This window comes from Portunus trituberculatus, chromosome 18 (assembly GCF_017591435.1).
Source record: "Portunus trituberculatus isolate SZX2019 chromosome 18, ASM1759143v1, whole genome shotgun sequence".
Lineage (NCBI taxonomy): Eukaryota > Metazoa > Arthropoda > Malacostraca > Decapoda > Portunidae > Portunus > Portunus trituberculatus.
Genome location: NC_059272.1, coordinates 16,281,710 through 16,298,485, shown reverse-complemented (window position 1 = coordinate 16,298,485; position 16,776 = coordinate 16,281,710). Strand labels below are relative to the sequence as shown.

The following is a 16,776-nucleotide window of genomic DNA, read 5'->3' as shown; positions in this document are numbered from 1 at the left end:
AAAAAGTGTTTAAAAAATGGTCTTTTGCCACGAACAGTGTAGCATCCAGCACTAAATCACAGAAGAGATAAATGTAATGTGCGTACGTGACATATGCAGAGACAGCTAGGTAAGCAAGGTGATGGAACGGAGTGTAAAGTGGATAAAATCAAGATTGAGGGCGGGATGAAACAGCAACGTGACCAATGTGTCAGGCTGGATAAGCCCTATACCTTGAAAATATCCAGGGAACTTTTCTCTTGCTTGATTTTACTAACTAATATTATACTGACGGAGTACAATTACTTTGTTGTCCATGCTATGTGACGGTAGAAATTAAGCAAACAAACTAGAATAATGAGTGAGAGGGGATGCAACAACATTCTTGGGCTTATAGAAAGGTCAGTATTAATAAATACATAGGAGCTTGAAGCCATAGGAGGGGAATCTTGGGTTAAGAGAAATGAGCTCTGAATTAATACGCTTTACGACAAAAAGAAAGAACTTTCAATCGAGATGAAGGACATTGAGATTAACAGGAAAGAACTTAGAGTTATAAGAAAATTAGAAGGTAAGAAGAAAGAGTTTCAAGTTAAGAGAAAGAAGCTCTGCGCTAGGACTCGAAAATATGACCCAACAACTACCCTACTGAGGAAATGGACCTTTCGAATGAAAATACACAGCTCCTCTGAAGAAAGAAGGTGCTCAATTTTCTCTTATTTTGTCGTTGATAAAGATGAAAAAAATTTAAGTTATCACTTGGCTAAGAAATTAATTATACGAAAACCTCCATTACGAAACAAAAGGTCTGGCGGGACAACGATCAAAACAGGGGCACAGATAACAAACAGGCTCGAGGTAGTGACGCCGGCGCTGGTTAGGCTTAGGACGAGGAGGAAGGCCAATATAAACCCCTGCAGGAGAGACGAGAAAGACAGTGAGCTGCCACCATGAAACTGTTCGTCTTGTGCTCGTTGGTGGTCGCCGCCGCAGCCTGGCCCAGCCTTAGCGACTTCCAGGGTGACCAGCCCGGTAAATAGACGTTCTAGAACAGTGATTCCCAAACTTTTTGTTATTTCCCCCTGCAGCCAGTTCAACCATCCAGATTTCCTCCTTCATGTGTATGAGAGAAAGAGCAGTTAAAACACACTGAGACTATTTACTAATTTATTTTTCAAATGTACAAATATACTGATAAACTTACAGTTACAGAGTAAAGTGGATAGAGAGCAGTTAGTAACAACTAAGCATAGCCATAGAGAGCGGTTAGTAACGAATAAAAGGACTTTTGATTTGACTTTGAGATTTTTTTTAGCTAGTAGGTAGTGTAATTATTTCCCCCCTGGTAGCTTCAAATTTCCCCCCAGGGGGAAATTTCCCCAGTTTGGGAACCACTGTTCCAGAACACTTTCTTTATTCTTTTGGCACTTTTATTTAATCTATCCTAACGTTAAATGTCCTGTCACTTCATTCCCTTGTCTGCTTCACTCTGCCCATCTTACCACCAGCTACCTTGCCACTTTCTTCTTTGATCATCAAAAATTCACTCATCCCATCAACAACTATGTATCGTTCCCTTCCTTGTTTTTGCTTTTTTGCTTCATTCCCCATTGGATCACTACTGATCCTTCAATCATAGACTTCCTTCTTTCCTTCTTTGCCATTTTCAGCTTAATCCCATCCCATCACTTTCCATTTTCCTGCCATTTCACTAATTTCTTTTTACCTTTGTTAATCTCGTTATTCATAGCTACCATCCGATCCTAACACTTTCTCCTTAGCACTCTATTGTTTCTTCACCTTTCCTGCCATCCTGTTTGTCATGCCTTTCCTTTGTTCTAATTTCTTCGTATCCTCAATATTTTTCTGACATTCTGCTGCCTTTATTTTAAATTATTTTTGTCTCTTTCTATTTTCTACCATTCTGTTTTTCTTTTCTCCTTTTCCAACATCAGACCCTTTTCCTTCACTCTTGAACCTCGCCACTGCTTCCCTTGTCACTTCCACAACCCTCTTTGTTGTACTGTTGATCCTAGGCCTGCACTATGAGTGACGAGAACGGCAATGTACAGCAGCTTGCCTTATAAGAAAAAAAGTGTGTGTGTGTGTGTGTGTTGCTATCCTCTTCTTTATAATCACCACCAGTCTATAGCATTCCTGTTTTCCTTAAGTTGTCCTCCACTACCATCGCTCTCTGCTGCTCTCGCCTTAATTAACTCGAGTTCTCCTCTGTACTGAGTGGCAGGCCAAGAGCGTCAGCCTCTCCTGCACAGCTTAACATTTTTTATAGTCTTAAAATTTCATGTAATTCAAACTGTATACAAATTGTTACTTAACTTGTTACTTGGGGTGTTTGTTCAAGGCTCCGCTCCACTGCGAGGCAGCGCTCAGCAGAGCCTCCCTCAAAAGCAACTAGCATCTATAATTGTCTTTGATTTCCATGCCGTTAAAATCATAAACTTCCTTGAACAAATATGTCTTAAATTTCTTTTTGAAGATATCGATCCTGGCACAACCTTTGATATCACTCGGCAGTTTATTGTAAATCTTTGGTGCGCATCTTGCAAATGCTCGACATCCCATGTCAAGGTTATATCTTGGCTCATGTAGTCTGTATGGGTCTGCATCGTGTCTCAGCTCCATCGTAGTGTCATGGTGGAATGTTTCCAGTAAGTTCCTCAAGTACTCAGGTTTTCCAGACTGTAATGCCTGATGAGTCATAACACTAATCTTGTACTCAATTCGTGCTTTAATTGGCAGCCAATGCAGATCTATCAATACAGGTGTTATCCTCTCACGAGGAGAGACGCCTGTAATCAGTCTGGCAGCTCTGTTCATGACAAGCTGTAAGTCTTTTAAGAGATACTTAGGCAGTCCATAATACAGAGAATTGCAGTAATCCAGTTTGCTTATCACATGATTATGAACCAGCATCTTCGTAGTTTTCTCATCCAAGTATTTTCTGACAAAACCTATATTTTTCAGATGGTATCTTGCCGTCTTAACCACCTGCCGTATTTGATCTTTCATAGATAAATGACAGTCCAATAATACTCCCAGATCCTTCACTGTATCACGAACACCCAAACTGTTACCATCAATATATAAAGTGGACATATCAATCCTCTTTAAGTCCTTATTCTTACCCACTATCAAACATTCAGTCTTGTTTTGATTAAGTTTCAACTGTTTGGATTCCATCCATCTACCAACATCATCCATAATAATAATTGTGTTTAAAGAGTTAAGACGCTTATTCATGGCTAACACACAGCTTTCCGTCACGGCATTTTTTCTTTTCTTTTATCTACACACACACACACACACACACACACACACACACACACACACACACACACACACACACACATTCGGTTTACCGATGTGAAAGGCGTGGCGCGAGTAAGGGACATGGTGATCACTGAGCACCGCATACGTGATGCCATCGCCCGCGTAGTGGTTAGCACGCTCGACTCACAATCGAGAGGGCCGGGTTCGAGTCCCGGTAAGCGGCGAGGCAAATGGGCAAACCTCTTAATGTGTGGGCCCTGTTCACCTAGCAGTAAATAGGTACGGGATGTAACTCGAGGGGTTGTGGCCTCGCTTTCCCGGTGTGTTGTGTGTTGATGTGGTCTCAGTCCTACCCGAAGATCGGTCTATGAGCTCTGAGCTCGCTCCGTAATGGGGAAGACTGGCTGGGTGACCAGCAGGCGACCGAGGTGAATTACACACTAAGGTAAATTTGTCATAAATTTCAACATGACATCACACATAAGGTATCATGCTGCTTAATGACATAATGATGAAGAGCAGCTTGTCATCAATAGTTAGGATCTATAGTGTATATATAATGAAATGTACAAGAATAGACAAATATTCAGGATTTCTCTTTTTAACATGTATTTTTAAGAAGTTTCTCTCCCGGCAGTCGTGACGGTCGCCAGGAAGCAGCAGGACGTCAATGGGCTGCTGCACAGGATCTATGATGACCTGGCTTACCCCGAGGTGACTGACATTATTGACACCTTCGAAACCACACTGGATGTCACCAGGTACAAGGATGGAGGCGTGGCTATCCAGAAGCTCCTGAAAGAGCTGCACGACCACCGCCTGGCTAGCAGGCACCACGTGTTCTCTCTGTTCAACACTCGCCAACGAGAGGAAGCTCTGATGCTGTTTGAGGTCTTCATGCAGTGCCAGACCTGGGATGAATTCTCAAGAAGTGCCATCTTCTTCCGCAAACATATGAACGAAGGAGAGTTTGTCTACGCTATCTATGTCGCCATCATCCACTCGCCACTCGGCAAAGGCATCGTCCTGCCTCCTCTCTACGAAGTTACGCCTCACCTATTCACGAACAGCGAAATCATCAACAAAGCCTATACAGCCCAGATGACCAACACTCAGGGATCGTTCAGAATGAACTTCACCGGGTCAAGGAGGAACCCGGAGCAACAAGTCGCTTACTTTGGAGAAGACATTGGCATGAATGTCCACCACGTCACGTGGCACATGGACTTCCCATTCTGGTGGACAGATTCTTACGGCCATCACATTGACAGGAAGGGCGAGCTTTTCTTCTGGGTGCATCACCAACTCTCTGCTCGCTACAACAGTGAGAGACTCTCCAACTGGATGAACGTCGTAGATGAACTTAGCTGGGAAAGCATCATCAAAGACGGCTTTGCGCCCCATACAAGTTACAAATTCGGCGGCGAGTTCCCTGCAAGACCTGATAACGTTCGGTTTACCGATGTGAAAGGCGTGGCGCGAGTGAGGGACATGGTGATCACTGAGCACCGCATACGTGATGCCATCGCCCGCGGCTTCATCGTCAGTCCAAGAGGCGAAACTATTGACATCAGTAATGAGCACGGCATTAACATCCTAGGAGACGTCATTGAGTCGTCCACATACAGCCCCAACGTGAATTACTACGGTTCCCTCCACAACACAGCCCATATCATGCTTGGCCGCCAGGGTGATCCACAGGGCAAATTCAATATGCCTCCCGGTGTCATGGAACACTTTGAAACCGCTACCCGTGATCCCAGCTTCTTCAGGCTCCACAAGTACATGGATAACATATTCAAAGAGCACAAGGACTCCTTTGATCCCTATACAAAAGAGGACCTTGCGTTCCCCGGAGTAAGTATTGAATCGATCAATATCGATGGAGAGCTCAGAACTTATTTCGAGGAGTTTGAGTTTGATCTCGAAAACGCTGCAGATCACTCAGAATCCTCCAGTGTGGACATTTCTGCCCGTGTTCCCCGCCTTAACCACAAGGAGTTCTCCTACAACTTTGAAATTAACAACAACAACGACGATGAGGTCGAGGCTGCCATCCGCGTGTACCTATGCCCTGAGAAAGACTCCCATGGTATCCAATTCACCTGGGACGAGGGTCGCTGGCACTGCATCGAAATGGACAAATTCTGGAGGAAGTGTAAGTGTCAACATACGTACTATTTTGGTGTGTGTGAGAGAGAGAGAGAGAGAGAGAGAGAGAGAGAGAGAGAGAGAGAGAAATATTTTCGATCTTTACGTGTTCTGTTACTCATTTCAGTGAGCAGTGGAGCTAACATGGTGGTTCGGAAGTCCTCTGAATCCTCAGTAACCCGCCCCGACTCCATGAGTTTCAAGGTCCTCCGGCAGAAGGCGGATGAAGCTGTGGCTGGAGGTTACGACCTGAATCTGGAGAAGTACGCGGAAGCATGTGGTATTCCTGACAGGATGCTTCTGCCCAAGGGCAAGGCCAACGGCATGGACTTTGCTCTTATGGTCTTCGTTACCCCTGACGCACACATTGATGAGAGTGAGGTGAACGGAAACCACGCCCACTGTGGCAGACACGGACAGCCCTACCCCGACCCAAGACCCATGGGATACCCGCTCGATCGTCGCATCCCCGACAAGCGAGTCTTCCTGGACTCTCCCAACACAAAATTCATCAACGTTAAGGTCTTCCATGGCGAACAATAACCTTTGAGCTACCATGTCAACGATAAGAACGAGGAAAACGCATTAACATCCACGAGTGTTCCGCTGGCTGCTTCATGACAACTGCTCCAGCTTAGAACAGCACAAGATCATGTTCACAATATGAGAATAGAATACAACCTTGACTTTTAAACAACCATGTACTGTTTTGGACTGACAACATCTCACTTGATTAATAATAACTTGAAGCTTTATGCATCGTTTCATTATGAAATGCCTTTAATCGACATATAATTTTGATTATTTTCGATTGAAATCGAAGGCGGATCTAGGAGCAGGGCAGGTAACGAAGCTGAAGCCCACTTACATTTTTTTTTTATTATAAGGGAGGCTGTGGGTATCTATCTATCTATCTATCTATCTATCTATCTATCTATCTATCTATCTATCTATATACACATATATATATATATATATATATATATATATATATATATATATATATATATATATATATATATATATATACACACACACACACACACACATATATATATATATATATATATATATATATATATATATATATATATATATATATATATATATATATATATATATATATATATATATATATATATACACACACACATATATATATATATATATATATATATATATATATATATATATATATATATATATATATATATATATATATATATATATATATATATATACAGTATTTGAGCAAGGTAGCAGCAGTGTAAGGAACAATGATACATCAAGACTTTCTAGAAAGACTAAATCAGATTCTGTGACTTATTGTGAGTCTTTGAGTTAAAAAATCTTATGTCTTTACGTGCAGCGCGGCTATCATTTCGGCCCTGCTCCTATCAATAATAATTTAGTTACTCCTCACTTGAGTTAGGGAAAATGAGTAATGATAGATTATTACTACTACTATTATAAGAAAATACATAAACGTACGTAGATCTACATGTAGCTTAAAATTGCCCTTAAGATGGCTAAGTTTTCAAAAAAGTTCTCAGGGGTGCTTCAGCACACCTAAAACCCCCAGCTGTTAAAAAGGCTCGCCACTAAACGGGATGCTGGAATTCAGGTCAGCCCTCAAACATTTCTATCCTGAATCCGTCACTGACTGACACATTGACAACGAATAAAACACTTTACTTTCCTAATTATTGCAATGACAACAACAACAAAAATTCCATCCATGAGCATAAAAGCGGGATTAACTTCGATAAAAAAAAAGAAAAAATGTATGGACGAGCTATGAACACTTACCACACCCTAAGACATGTAAGTTAATTATATGTATATTCCAAAGACTTCAGTTCACGCAACGCCCTACCTTGTGTGTGTGGCGCTGATGAGAAGCTGTATAATTAATGTTTGCCCTATAAAATACCATTTGGGGTGTGATTGTATGTATGTGTGTTTGCAAGTCAATCTGCCTGTAGAAATCGTGTGTGTGTGTTACGTATATAAGAATGTATGTATGTAGTACGTATATATGGTTACCTATATATACACATAGATCAGTGTATGTACTACTGAGGCTCCCTATTTGATGAAGCTGCCTTCTTAATCATATAATTATTTTTCTCTTCTTTAACAAGTGCAGCACATATCACCTCAACGATCTTAATGAGTAAATATCAATCCAGAGTCGTAACATGTCTATTAAGCCACATTTTTTTTCAACCTCACTGTCAGCTTCCCCATCCCCACTCCTGATCTTTTATCTACATTTCTCACACCCCGTCCCAATCACAATAATATGTGTAAGTATTTGGCCACAGGGAATTCACACAGGGCAATTTGAGGTTGCTTGCAGGTGCAAACTGCTGGAGCAACCAGCTGGCAGGTTTCATTAGATAGCATTTACACCAAGGAACATATGCAAAGAAAATACTAATGTGAGTTAAAGTTTGGAGGACAGTAGCCAATTCTCCTGGTTAAATGAACCACTAATCCTTTAATAGAATTTTTTCACTTCATACTGAAAATCACAGGAGTTTAATCACATAATGGAGGAAATAAGAAGGCAAGATTGAACAACCCAAGCAGCCTCATATGCTTTACATAATTAGAATTCAGAGACTAATCTAGCTACTGCTCCCCAATATATTAAACTGAATAAGCAACATTCTTTCCACTCAGAGATTTAAACAAACAGTCAAAATTGTCAAGAACTTAGAGATTCAAGCAAGGACGAGCTGAAGTTAATGAAACAAATGGTTATCTTACAGTTTATTTAACTAAAGAGTAGACTATCAATATAATAATAATATAAAATAAATGAATAAAAAAAAATCAATCGATGTGTATGATGCAGAACGATCCCAAGCTGGACTGCTGAACAGGACTGTGAGTGTCGGGACGAGGGAGAAATAATCTGCAACCATGAGTTCGTAAGCCTATCGTATCGCTTAGAAGAGGGAGAGGGGGGTAAGGGAGGGAGGGAATGAAGGAAGGTGAACAAGGAAGCTATCTGTGGAGAGAATCCAGTCATTTAAAACACTGATTGGACTCCTTGGACATATGACAATAAAATACGACAGCAGTGGAAGAAATCAAGGTCCAGAGGCAACTTAGCACTGGCTCTAAACTTCATACAGGATTGGTAACCCCCTTCATCCATGAGAGAGGGATAGTATACCTGACTGATATACACTAAGTGTAAATCAGAATAGGTGATGTTAGCCAATAAATATTTAACAAACATTAAGATCCTCTCAGTCCATGAAGAATTAATAGCATAGAAAATAAACAAATAAATAAAAGAGAGAGTAGTTGCTGGCTAAAGTTAAGATTTGGACAAGGTCAGGATGGCTAACAAGGGAAAGACACAAGATGGGTGCTGAGCTATTTGCAGTTTTCATTCTTGTTGCATTGAATGTACATGAGAGTCAAGGAGGGTAAGAGGGCATGCAGTGCCTTCCCCACCACCCCAGCTTGACTCCTTCAGTATCTACAGCACGGGTGAGGGAGGCGTGGACAAAAATCTTAGGTACTTGGTGTTGTGTTCCAGCCACCTTCTGGACACAGGTGGTAGGCATGACCATTCATTTATATAACAGACTCTCAAAGAAAGGCATGCACATAAAAAATCTTAAATAATAACACAGGTAAAAGCCACACCTCTTGTTACTAAGGCCTCTTTAAATTTGTTTATTATTCTCTCTTCTCTGCAGTAAATGATCAAAACTCAGAAGAGGAGAGGGTGGAGAGTAAAGATGTGACTTCAATGTTGGTAGGACGACTGGTGGAACTATACACACACACACACACACACACACACACACACACACACACACACACACACACACACACACACACACACACACACACACCTTGGTGGTGGGGATAACGTAACAAAGTGACCTGCAGTGACAGTTCCACAAGTTGTTCTGCATCGCCTCATGCCTCAGGTTGGGGACAGGAAACAAGCTGCTGCGCTACTGCCTTCACCAGAGTCTGGGATCACCACAGAGTAGTACATTACATTAATATCACACGCACAATTGTCTTGCTGCTTTAACTAGTATTCTCTGAAGCACTAATACGCCATTTTCTTTTGACAAAATGCTCTCACTTGCTGTGGATGATTCGGAGTAGCTGGCATTTCTGCTGAATTTACCTGCTATACATATATACCTAATTTATACAAACTTCTATGGTACATATATAGCTAATATATATATATATATATATATATATATATATATATATATATATATATATATGTTTTCTAAATGTCAAGAGCTACTTGAGGGTGTAGTGTTAAGCTCCCATCCAAGCAGCAGGGCTCAACACTGGGCCTCAACAACCTTCACAAGCACACACACACGCAAGGGAGAGGAGTGGTGCCAGATCCTTGTCTGCACTGCGTGATGCTGCGAATTAGCAAGTGAACACCATGAATTATCAGTACCAAAAAACCTGTGTCCATACCACCTAAATGTAAAGCAAAAGAGGAAGTGCGGGAAGAGTTGCTCAACTGGCTGACCCTCCACCAGACAATTCCTCCTCATATTGTTTCCTGAAGCAGTCACCAACTGGGAAGAAATCCCAACACCTTTGTTGGTACATGTTCCACACATATGTCTCCTGGCCTGTGTACTCTGTTTCATCTTTGTTGATCAGATGCATCAAGAAGAACCTGAGGTGAAGAAAAAGAAAAACCATTAAACTTTGCTCTCAATTTCAAGGATATGGTAAATGTCTGAATCTATAGGATGAACAGGAGTGAAGACAGGTCTGAAAAGTGTGTGTGTGTGTGTGTGTGTGTGTGTGTGTGTGTGTGTGTGTGTGTGTGTGTGTGTGTGTGTGTGTGTGTGTGTGTGTGTGTGTATATTTATTTACCTGACTGTATTTACCAAGTTCTGGTTTACAGGAGGGGAATAAACTCATGGTGTCCCGTCTCTATATCTTTTATCAAATTTCTCCTTAAAAGTGTGCACACGTATTACAACCTCCTCATCAAGTTCATTTCAATTGTTCACATCTCTATGAGGGAAACTATACTTCTTGAAATCTCTTCTACAAAAACCCATTTTCAGCTTTAAACCATGTCCTCTTGTACTGAGTATGTCCAATGGTAAAAAGTCTTCTTTATCCACATCCTCCATTTACCTAGTTGTATTGTACAGGGTTCGAGTATCCTGTCTCCATATCTTCATTTATCAAATTTTTCCTTAAAGTTATGCACATAATGTGCTGTAACAACTTCATTATCGAATGCATTCCATTTTTCCACCATTCTGTGTGGAAAACTGAATTTTCCAATATCCTTCACACACTGCCTCATCCTGATCTTCTTTTCATGTCCTCTTGTCTCTTGTCCTTCCATCTTCTTCTGTCAACAGCACCAGGTCTTCTTTGTCTATCTTTTCAATATCATTTACTACTTTATACATTGTTATTAGGTCCCCACGTTCTCTTCTATCTTGTAAGGTTGGCAGTCCCATTTCCTTCAGTCGTTCTTCATATGTGAGGTCCTTTAGTTCTGGCACCATCTTTGTAGCAATCTTCTGTATCCTTTACAATTTTCTTATATCCTTTTTAGAGCCTTGGGCGTATCATGCTTGTGATGATTTTTTTCATCATCCATGTAATGAAATGCCACTCTTATATTAGTCAACATTTTATATGATAGTCCAAATATCTTGCTTATGTGTTTTTCAGGGCTCAGATTTTCCTGTATGATCACTCCCAGATCTTTTTCCTCTTTAGTCTTCATTATGTGTTCCTCTCCCATCAAATAGTTCCATACCGGTCTTCTCTTACTCTTTCCTAGTTCCATTATGTGACATTTTTTGGCATTAAACTTCAATTTCCACTTCCTGCTCCACTTATAGATCTTGTTTATATCTTCCTGCAACAGCAGACAGTCCTCTCTGGTTTTGATAACTCTTAGCAGCTTTGCATCATCAGCGAATAAATTTATATAACTGGTTATCCCAATGTGAATGTTGTTTACATAAATCTGAAACATAATGGGGGCTAACAGTGACACTTGTGGCACTCTGCTAGTTACTTTATCCCAAGATGAGTATGTATCTCTGATCACAGTTCTCATTTCCTTATCCTTCAAATAATCTCTTGTCCATTCGAGCAAAGTTCCTTGCAGTATTCCTATGTTCTCTAGTTTCCAAAGTAGTCTTCCATGAGGGACTTTATCAAAAGCCTTCTTAATATCCAGGTGTATTGTGTCTACCCATCCATCTCTGTTTTCAAGTCCTGCAATAACTCTCAAGTAGAAGCTTAATAAGTTTAATACACATGACTGCCCTGTCCTGAACACAAATTGTCTGTTTGATATGACTTGCTCCTCTTCTAGAAATTTAACCCATTTTTCTTTGATAATGATTTCACATAACTTCCCCAAGACACTGGTCTGTAGTTTAGTGGTTCAATTGTCTTTTCCTCCTTTAAATATCAGTATTAAGTTGGCTCTCTTCCATTCTAGTGGAACTTTCTCTTCATTTAATGAACTTGTAATTATTTCACAAATTGGATCCAGAAGTTGCTTTTTACATTCTTTTAACACCCAGCCTGACTTCCAACTTATCCAATAATCTTGCAATATCCTCTTTGTGCACTGTGATCTCCTGTAATCCTTGGCAATCCCATGTCCTATTAGGTTCTGTGAAATCATCTTCTGCAGTTAATATCGTTTTGAAGCTCTCATTCATTATTTCACACATTTCCTTCTCTGTTTGGTATGTCTTCCCTTCTTTAATTATTTTTTCAATTGTTTTCTTATTCTTTGTTTTGTCATTTATAAACTTGTAGAAAAGTTTGGGTTCATCTTTGCTTTCATTCAATACATCTTACTCTGATATATTCATTTCTGGCATCTTTGTACTGCTGTCTGTTACAGTCATTTCCCTGCTTTATGAGTTTCCTCCACATTTTATCTTTTGCATTTTTTGTTTGTATGTATCTAGCATTGTACCAAGAATGTATTTTTTTCTGAACTCTATAAACAGGTACAAACTTTTTTTCTCCTTCATTGTATTTCTGTAAGAATATATCATATTTCTGTTGTACTGTCTTTCTGTACATAAAATTACTCCACTCAATATCAGCAAGATAGATCCTTAATTTTTCAAAATCTGCTCTTGCATAATTTAATCTCTCTCCTTTATAGTCCTCTCTGTAACTTGTCTGATCTTCCTCCTGAATTTGTATCTCTAATGTCACATGATCACTTCTCCCCATTGGACTAAGGTATTGTATGATTGGTGGAAGCTCTGGTTCCTTTGTGAAAACTAAGTCAAGCAACAATGGTTCTTTTCCCCCCTGTACCTTGTTGACTCCACCCACTGGTCCATTGCATTAACCATAGTCAACTGTAACACTTGCTCGCTCCACTGCCCAGCATTATCCATTACTTCCATCTCTCTCCAATCTACTTTTTTAGAGTTAAAGTTTCCAAGTAAAAGTATTCTATCTCTTCTTATCATGTTATCTAGGCACTTTATCACCTCTCTTTGCATATTTTTATGTTCTTCTGTTCCCCATGTATTAGTCTTTTGTGGAAGATATGTAACTATAATTTTTCTCTTCAAATCTTCTCCCATTACTTCCATTTTGTCATCACCATACTGCACATCCTCCACACATATATTATCATGAACCATTATTAGCACTCCTCCTCCCTCCTTTATCCTTCCTGTCTCTCCTCCAGGTATCATATCCCTCCTCTTTAAAGTTCACATGCATCTCTCCTCTCAGTTTTGTGTATTTACCTAGTTGTAGTTTTACAGTGCCTGGGCTTTATGCTCGTGTGACCCCGTCTCCATATCTACACTTATCCAATCTTACTTTAAAAGTATGCACACACGTTGCAGACACTACTTCTTCATTTAAACTGTTCCACGTCTCAATACATCTTTGCGGGAAACTATATTTTTTAACATCTCTCAGACATCTTCCTTTTCTCAGCTTTTTACTATGCGATCTTGTGCTTTGAATGTCATATTCTTCTCTCAGGATCAGTTTCTCATTATCCACTTGGTCCATTCCGTTGATCAATTTATAAACTTGTATCAGATCTCCTCTCTCTCTTCTTTGTTCCAGGGTTGGTAGATCCATAGCCTTTAGTCTCTCCTCATATGTCATCCCTTCAAATTCTGGAACAATTCTTGTAGCCATTTTTTGTAGTCTCTCCAACTTTCTTGTGTTTCTTTTTTTTGAGGCGTCCACACTACTGCTTATTCCAATCTGGGTCTTATTACAGTACTTATCAATTTCTTCATCATTTCTTTGTCCATGTAGTGAAATGCTACTCCAATATTCTTTAGCAAATTATATGTCTCTCTAAAATTCTGTCAGTATGGCTTACCAGTTGATTGTTTTCTTCCATCGTCACTCCTAAGTCCTTTTCCTTTTTTACTTTCTCCAGTTCTACTCCATCTCCCATCTTATAGATTCCCACTGGTCATCTTTCACTCTTTCCCATTTCCATAACATGGCTTTTGTTCACATTGAATTCCTTTTCCCACTTTTTACTCCATTCCCAGATCTTATTCAGGTCTTCTTGCAGTATTTCACAATCCTCCTTTTGCTTTATAACTCTGCACAGTTTCGTATCATCTGCAAACAGATTTATGTAGCTGTTCACTCCTTCTGGCATGTCGTTAATATAAATGAGGAAAAGTATTGGTGCCAATACTGACCCTGTGGCACTCCGCTTTCTACTGCTCTCCACTTGGACTTCATATCTTTAACTACCGTCCTTATTTCTCTCCCCCTCAAATAATTTTCTATCCATCTCAATGTGCTTCCTTTTAAGCCACCCTTCTCCTCTAACTTCCATAGTAATCTTACATGTGGCACTTTGTCAAATGCCTTTTTTAAATCCAAATAAATACAGTCAACCTATCCCTCTCTCTCTTGTACTCTATCAACTATTCTAGAATAGAAACTCAATAAATTAGTTACACACAACCGTCTTTTTCTAAAACCAAATTGGCTATTTGATATTAATTTGTTGTCTTCAAGGAACTCGATCCATTGTTTCTTTATTATTCTTTCACACATCTTGCATATTACACTAGTTAGTGTGTGTGTGTGTGTGTGTGTGTGTGTGTGTGTGTGTGTGTGTGTGTGTGTGTGTGTGTGTGTGTGTGTGTGTGTGTGTGTGTGTGTGTGTGTAATTCACCTCGGTTGCCTGCTGGTCACCCAGCCAGTCTTCCCCATTACGGAGCGAGCTCAGAACTCATAGACCGATCTTCAGGTAGGACTGAGACCACATCACACACACACACTGGGAAAGCGAGGCCACAGCCCTCGAGTTACATCCTGTACCTATTTACTGCTAGGTGAACAGGGCCACACATTAAGAGGCTTGCCCATGTGTGTGTGTGTGTGTGTGTGTGTGTGTGTGTGTGTGTGTGTGTGTATTTACCTAATTGTATTTACCTAATTGTAACATACGGAAAAGAGCTATGCTCGTGTTGTCCCGTCTCCATATCTATTAATGTCCAGCTTTTCTTAAAATCATGAATATTCCTTGCGTTGACCACTTCCACGTCTAAACTATTCCATGCTTCCACCCTTCTATGAGGAAGCTATATTTTTCACATCTCTCCTATAAGTGGCCATTTTAGTTTTTCCCATGCCCTCTCGACATTCTTCCATTCCACATACACAGATCTTCCCTATCCATTTTTCCATGCCAATCATCACTCTGTATATTGCTATCAGGTCTCCCCTTTCTCTTCTGTTTTCCAGGGTTGGAAGTTGCATTCTTTTCAGTCTGTCTTCATAAGTCAAATCTCTTAAGTCAGGCACCATTTTCGTTGCAGCCCTCTGTACTTTCTCTAGTTTCCTTATGTGTTTCTTTAAGTTCGAGCCCACTGTATTGTTGCATATTCAAGCCTCGGTCTTATCATTGCAGTAATTATTTTCTTCATCATTTCTTCATCTAGATATCTGAACGCCACTCTTATGTTCCTCAATAAGTTCAATACTTCTCCAATTATTTTGTTTATATGTCTCTCTGGCGATAGGTCATTGGTAATTGTCACCCCAAGGTCTTTTTCTTCATGACTGGTTTTATGTCTTCATTTCCTATCTTGTACATACTCCTGATTCTTCTTTCACTCTTGCCAAACTCTATTTTCTTGCATTTTGTCGTGTTGAACTCCATTTGCCATGTACAGCTCCATTTCCATATTCTGTCCAAGTCTTCCTGGAGTAGTTCGCAATCTTTGTCACATCTCACTTTTCTTAACAATTTTGCATCGTCTGCAAATAGGCTCACATAACTGGACACCCCATCCACCATGTCATTTATGTAGACTGCGAACATTACTGGTGCCAACACTGATCCCTGTGGAACTCCACTCTCCACCAATCCCCATTCTGATGGTCTGTCCTTAATTATTGTTCTCATTTCTCTTCCTACCAAAAGTCTTCCATCCATTTTAGTAAACTGCCATGCACTCCTCCTACCATTTCAAGTTTCCAGATCAGTCTCTGGTGTGGTACCTTATCAAAGGCCTTTTTTAAATCCAGATATATTCCATCAGCCCAACCATCTCTTTCCTGTATTACATCTATCACCCTCGAATAGTAACATATCAGGTTTGTCGTGCATGAACGCCCTTTCCTAAAACCAAATTGACACTCACAAAGTATGTCATTTTCTCCAAGAAGTCTGTCCATCTATTCTTCACCACCCTCTCACACATCTTAGCTACCACACTTGTAAGTGACACTGGTCTATAGTTCAATGGGTCTCTCTTGTTACCTGATTTATAGATTGGGACAATGTTAGCTCTTTTCCAGTCTTGGGGCACTACACCTTCCCTTAATGAGGCATCAATTACTTCACAAACTTTTTCTGCCAATTGCTCCCTGCATTCTCTTAAAATCCATCCTGATACCCCATCAGGTCCCACAGCTTTTCTCACTTCTAAACTCCCCATCATGTTCTTGATCTCCTCCACAGTTACTTGAAACTCCTTCATAATCCCTTTCTGTTCCATTACCAGTGGTTTGTCAAAAGCAGTCTCCTTTGTGAATACCTTCCGAAAGCATCCATTCATAGCCTCTGCCATTTCCCTGGGATCTTCACTGTATACTCCATTTACTTCTAAACTTTCAATACTTTCTCTATTTTTGATGTTGTTGTTCACATGTCTGTAAAAAGCCTTGGTTGGTCTTTACATTTATCAATTATATCCTTTTCTTGTTTCTTTCTTTCTTCTCTTCTAATCAACACATATTCATTTCTTGCTCTTTTGTAACTTTCCCACTGCTTAATCCGTCTTTTCCTTCTCCACCTCTTCCATGCATCCTCTTTTCTTGTTC

At 40.1% G+C, this 16,776-nt stretch overlaps 2 protein-coding genes across 2 annotated transcripts in view; one reads left to right on the top strand and one right to left on the bottom strand.

Moving 5' to 3' along the window:
• Nucleotides 1-854: 854 nt before the first annotated feature.
• Nucleotides 855-6,176, top strand: LOC123505735 (hemocyanin A chain-like). Its single transcript, XM_045257388.1, has 3 exons — nt 855-1,011; nt 3,908-5,428; nt 5,549-6,176. The coding sequence occupies exons 1-3, from the start codon at nt 930-932 to the stop codon at nt 5,962-5,964; spliced, it is 2,019 nt and encodes a 672-aa protein (XP_045113323.1). The 5' UTR covers nt 855-929; the 3' UTR covers nt 5,965-6,176.
• Nucleotides 6,177-8,187: 2,011 nt separating this feature from the next.
• Nucleotides 8,188-16,776, bottom strand: part of LOC123505783 (ryanodine receptor-like) — a 170,732-nt gene continuing 162,143 nt past the window's right edge. The window contains exon 95 of the mRNA XM_045257467.1: nt 8,188-10,111. Coding sequence (XP_045113402.1) covers nt 9,946-10,111 — 166 coding nt within the window. The 3' untranslated portion in view covers nt 8,188-9,945. The remainder of the gene's footprint in view (nt 10,112-16,776) is intronic.

Coding starts and splice junctions, on each gene's coding strand:
- LOC123505735 (XM_045257388.1), top strand. CDS start 930: ATGAAACTGTTCGTCTTGTGCTCGTTGGTGGTCGCCGCCGCAGCCTGG. Junction 1,012..3,907: donor CTTCCAGGGTGACCAGCCCG/GTAAATAGACGT, acceptor CTCTCCCGGCAG/TCGTGACGGTCGCCAGGAAG. Junction 5,429..5,548: donor GGACAAATTCTGGAGGAAGT/GTAAGTGTCAAC, acceptor TACTCATTTCAG/TGAGCAGTGGAGCTAACATG.